Source organism: Haliaeetus leucocephalus, unplaced genomic scaffold (assembly GCF_000737465.1).
Source record: "Haliaeetus leucocephalus isolate CR32 unplaced genomic scaffold, Haliaeetus_leucocephalus-4.0 Scaffold227, whole genome shotgun sequence".
NCBI lineage: Eukaryota > Metazoa > Chordata > Aves > Accipitriformes > Accipitridae > Haliaeetus > Haliaeetus leucocephalus.
The window spans coordinates 501,268-505,209 of record NW_010972663.1 but is presented as its reverse complement, the minus strand read 5'-3'; the positions used below and the strand labels follow the sequence as shown (position 1 = coordinate 505,209).

The following is a 3,942-nucleotide window of genomic DNA, read 5'->3' as shown; positions in this document are numbered from 1 at the left end:
GGGGTGGCAGGGGGGTGTCGGGGAACGGCAGCGGGGGTGGCAGAGGGTAGCGGCATGGGGACAGGTGTACGTGTCCCCAGCTGAACGACCCCAGCCAGCCCAACGACGAAGGCATCACGGCACTGCACAACGCCATCTGCGGCGCCAACTACAGCATCGTCGACTTCCTCATCGCCAGCGGGGCCAACGTCAACTCCCCCGACAGCCACGGCTGGTGGGATGGGGACGGGGACCTATGGACGCAGGGGCGGGGGGACGGGGGACCCCATAGCCACGGCTGGTGGGGCGGGGACCCACTGACAAGGTGAAGGGGGGCATGGGGGACCCTGCAGCTGCGGCTGGTGGGATGGGGACATGGACCCACTGATACGGGGTGGGGACATGGGGGACCCCCAGCCACAGCTACTGGGGCAGAGGGTGGGACTTGAGGACCCCACAGACATGGAGGAGTGGGGACACCTGGGACCCCCAGACCCCCAGAGCCAGAGGAGATGGCGACAGGTACCCCAAGAACCCCCACAGCCATGGGGAACAGGGATGAGGACCCCACTCCCCCCCCTCTCCCCCAGAGCCTGGGGTGATTGGGGATAGGGAGAGAGGGAGACAGGGACCCCAATAACCCCCCAAAAACCCTGGGTGAGCAGGGACAGGGATGGGGACCCCAGTTACCCCCAACAGCCCTTGGTGACGGGGGACGGGGAGGGACGGGGGACCCCGACCCCCCTGTAACTGAGGGCAAAGGGGGTCCCTCCTCCCTAGGACACTGGGGGAGGGTTGCAGGGGAGCCCATCCTCTGCCCACCCCCCCAAAAAAATTCCCCCCATCCCGACGGTGCCAGGACGCCGCTGCACTGTGCAGCCTCTTGCAATGACACGGGGGTGTGCGTGGCCCTGGTGCGCCATGGAGCCGCCATCTTTGCCACCACCACCAGTGACGGCAGCCTGGCCGTGGAGAAGTGTGACCCGTACCGGGAGGGCTACGCCGACTGCTACAACTACCTTACTGGTACCAGGGCACGGAGGGGCACTGGGGGAACTGGGAGTATATGGGGACATGGTGGGGGTATGGGTACTGGGAGGGGGTGCTGGGCAGGTATGGTTATTGGTGGGTTGTGGGTACTGGGAGGGGGTATTGGGATGGTATGGGTACTGGGAGAAGGAATGTGAGTACTGGGAGGGGATTCTGGGGTGGTATGGGTACTGGGAAGGATTACGGGACACATATGGGTACTGAGGGGGTGGTACTGAGCAGGTATGGTTACTGGTGGGGTGTCGGCACTGGGAGGGAGTACTGGGGTGGTACGGGTACTGGGAGAAGGTTTGTGAGTACTGGGTGGGAGGTATTGCGGGGTATGGGTACTGGGAGGAGGGATATGGGTACTGGCAGGGTGTTTCAGGTGAATATGAGTACCGTGAGGGGGTACTGAGAGGGTATGGGTATTGGGAGGGAATATTGGGGATATATGAGTACTGGGAGGGTGTACTGGGGTGGTCTGGGTACTGGGAGGGGGTATCACGTGTATATAGGTACAGGGAGGAGATACTGGGCTGGTGTGGGTACTGGGAAGGGGTATTGGGAGGGATACAGATACTGGGAGGGGATACCAGGACAGGCACGGGTTCAGAGCAACAGGGTGCCAGGGGTGCAGTGCCATGGGGAGTGTTTGGGGGGGGGGTCAGGGTGCTGACGTTCGTGTCCCCGCAGAGGTGGAGCAGAGCATGGGGGTGCTGAACAGCGGGGTGGTGTATGCACTGTGGGACTACAGCGCCGAATTCGGGGATGAGCTGTCCTTCCGCGAGGGCGAGCCCATCACCGTCCTGCGCCGCCAGCCCCAGGAAGAGCTCGACTGGTGGTGGGGGTCCCTTTATGGCCATGAGGGCTACGTCCCCCGGAACTATTTTGGGGTGAGTCTGGGGGGGTATGCCAAAGTACCCATGGCCCCAGGGGGGTCCCACAGCACCCACAGCCACCCCATAGCACCAGGAGGGTACCCACAGCACTCACGGCCCCGAGGGGGGACCTGTGGCACCCACATCCCTTAGGGGGTCCCACATCGCCCATTGCCCCAGGGGGGTCCCACAGCACCCACGGCCACCCCACAGCCCCACTGTGGCCCTGAGGGCAGATTTCATGGCCTCCCTGGCCCCTCCATGGCTTGTGGTCCTAGGGGGCTGGGTCGGGGGGGAACCTTCCCCCTGACACCCTCCCCTTCCCCCAGCTCTTCCCCAGGGTGCGGCCGCAGCGGAAGAAGGTCTGAGGGGGGGCCCTGAGGACACGAGGTGGCCCTGAGCCGGCCCCGGCCCCCCCAGCCGCTCAGATGCATGGGTCCCCCTTGCTGGCGGGCACCTCTTTGGCTGCCACCCATCCCGTCCCCCCCTGTCCGAGCAAGGCACCGGGGTGCTGCCTTCCCCCCCGCCCGGTGTCACATATTCCCCCCTGGCTGGTGACAGCGGGTGTCACCCCACGGTGTTGGCTTTTCTGGGGAGTAAAGAGCCTTCGGCTGCGTTGGGTCCGTCCTCTGCATCGCAGGGGGGTGGTGGGGGCTGTGGGGACTGAGGGTGACACGGGTGGGGACACCCTGCATCAGACTGGGGGGGTGACATGGATGGGGACACTATTTGGGACTGGAGTGGGGTACACAGGTGGGGACACCCTGAATCGGACTAGGAGGGGGTGACATGAGTCGGGACACCCTGAATCGGACTGGGAGGGGGTGACACAGGTGGGGACACCCCGCTTGGGACCAGAGGGGTGACACAGGTGGGTGCCATGGGCAGGCAGGTACTGAGCCATTCCCCAGGGAAGTGGTGCTCTGTCACACCTAAGGGTGACCACCGTCCCTCCGAACGTCCTCCCCCCTTCCTCCTGCCCCCTCCCAGCTTTTATAGCTGAGCACGAGGCCACATGGTCTGGGATGTCCCTTCTTTAATCCTGGCCGGTTTTAGGTAATTTATCTGCAACCTGTCATGAAAAGATGGTGTGGTGGGTTGACCCTGGCTGAACACCTGGTGCCCACCAAAGCCGTTTGATCACTCCCCCCTCCTCAGCTGGACAGGGGAGAGAAAATATAACAAAGGGCTGGTGGGTCAAGATAAGGACTGGAGAGATCACTCACCAATTACTGTCATGGGCAAAACAGACTCAACTTGCGGAAGATTAACTCAATTTATTACCAATCAACCAGAGCAGGGTAATGAGAAATAAAACCAAATCTCAGAACACCTTCCCTCCACCCCTCCCTTCTTCCTGGGCACAACTTCACTCCCAGATTCTCTACCTACCCCCCCAGTGGCACAGGGGGACGGGGAATGGGGTTTACGGTCAGTTCATCACACATTATCTCTGCCCCTTCATCCTCCTCGGGGCAGGACTCTTCCCCTGCTCCAGTGTGGGGTCCCTCCCATGGGAGACAGTCTTCCACAAACTTCTCCAACGTGGGTCCTTCCCATGGGCTGCAGTTCTTCACGAACTGCTCCAGCGTGGGTCCCTTCCACGGCGTGCAGTCCTTCAGGAGCACACTGCTCCAGCATGAGTCCCCCACGGGGTCACAAGTCCTGCCAGAAAACCTGCTCCGTGGGCTCCTGTGTCCACAGATCTGCAGGTCCTGCCAGGAGCCTGCTCCGGCGCGGGCTTCCCACGGGGTCACAGCCTCCTTCAGGCATCCCCCTGCTCCGGTGTGGGGTCCTCCCCGGGCTGCAGGTGGAGATCTGCTCCCCCGTGGACCTCCCTGCGCTGCAGGGGGACAGCCTGCCTCACCGTGGTCTTCATCACCAAGGGCTGCAGGGGAATCTCCGTTCTGGCGTCTGGAGCACCTCCTCCCCCTCCTTCTTCGCCAACCTGGGGGTCTGCAGGGCTGTTTCTCTTACATCTTCTCACTGTCTCTCCAGCTGCCATTTCTGTCTGTCCCAGCAACTTTTTTTCCTTCTTAAATGTGTTATCCCA

The 3,942-nt window shown here is 62.5% G+C and overlaps 1 protein-coding gene across 1 annotated transcript in view; it reads left to right on the top strand.

Annotated features, from left to right (window-relative positions):
* PPP1R13L (protein phosphatase 1, regulatory subunit 13 like) overlaps positions 1–2,257 on the top strand; it is a 5,576-nt gene extending 3,319 nt beyond the window's left edge. Inside the window, exons 8-11 of the mRNA XM_010567202.1 lie at positions 81–214; positions 839–1,005; positions 1,705–1,904; positions 2,219–2,257. Of these exons, the coding sequence (XP_010565504.1) occupies positions 81–214; positions 839–1,005; positions 1,705–1,904; positions 2,219–2,257 (540 nt within the window). The remainder of the gene's footprint in view (positions 1–80; positions 215–838; positions 1,006–1,704; positions 1,905–2,218) is intronic.
* The last annotated feature ends 1,685 nt before the right edge of the window (positions 2,258–3,942 follow it).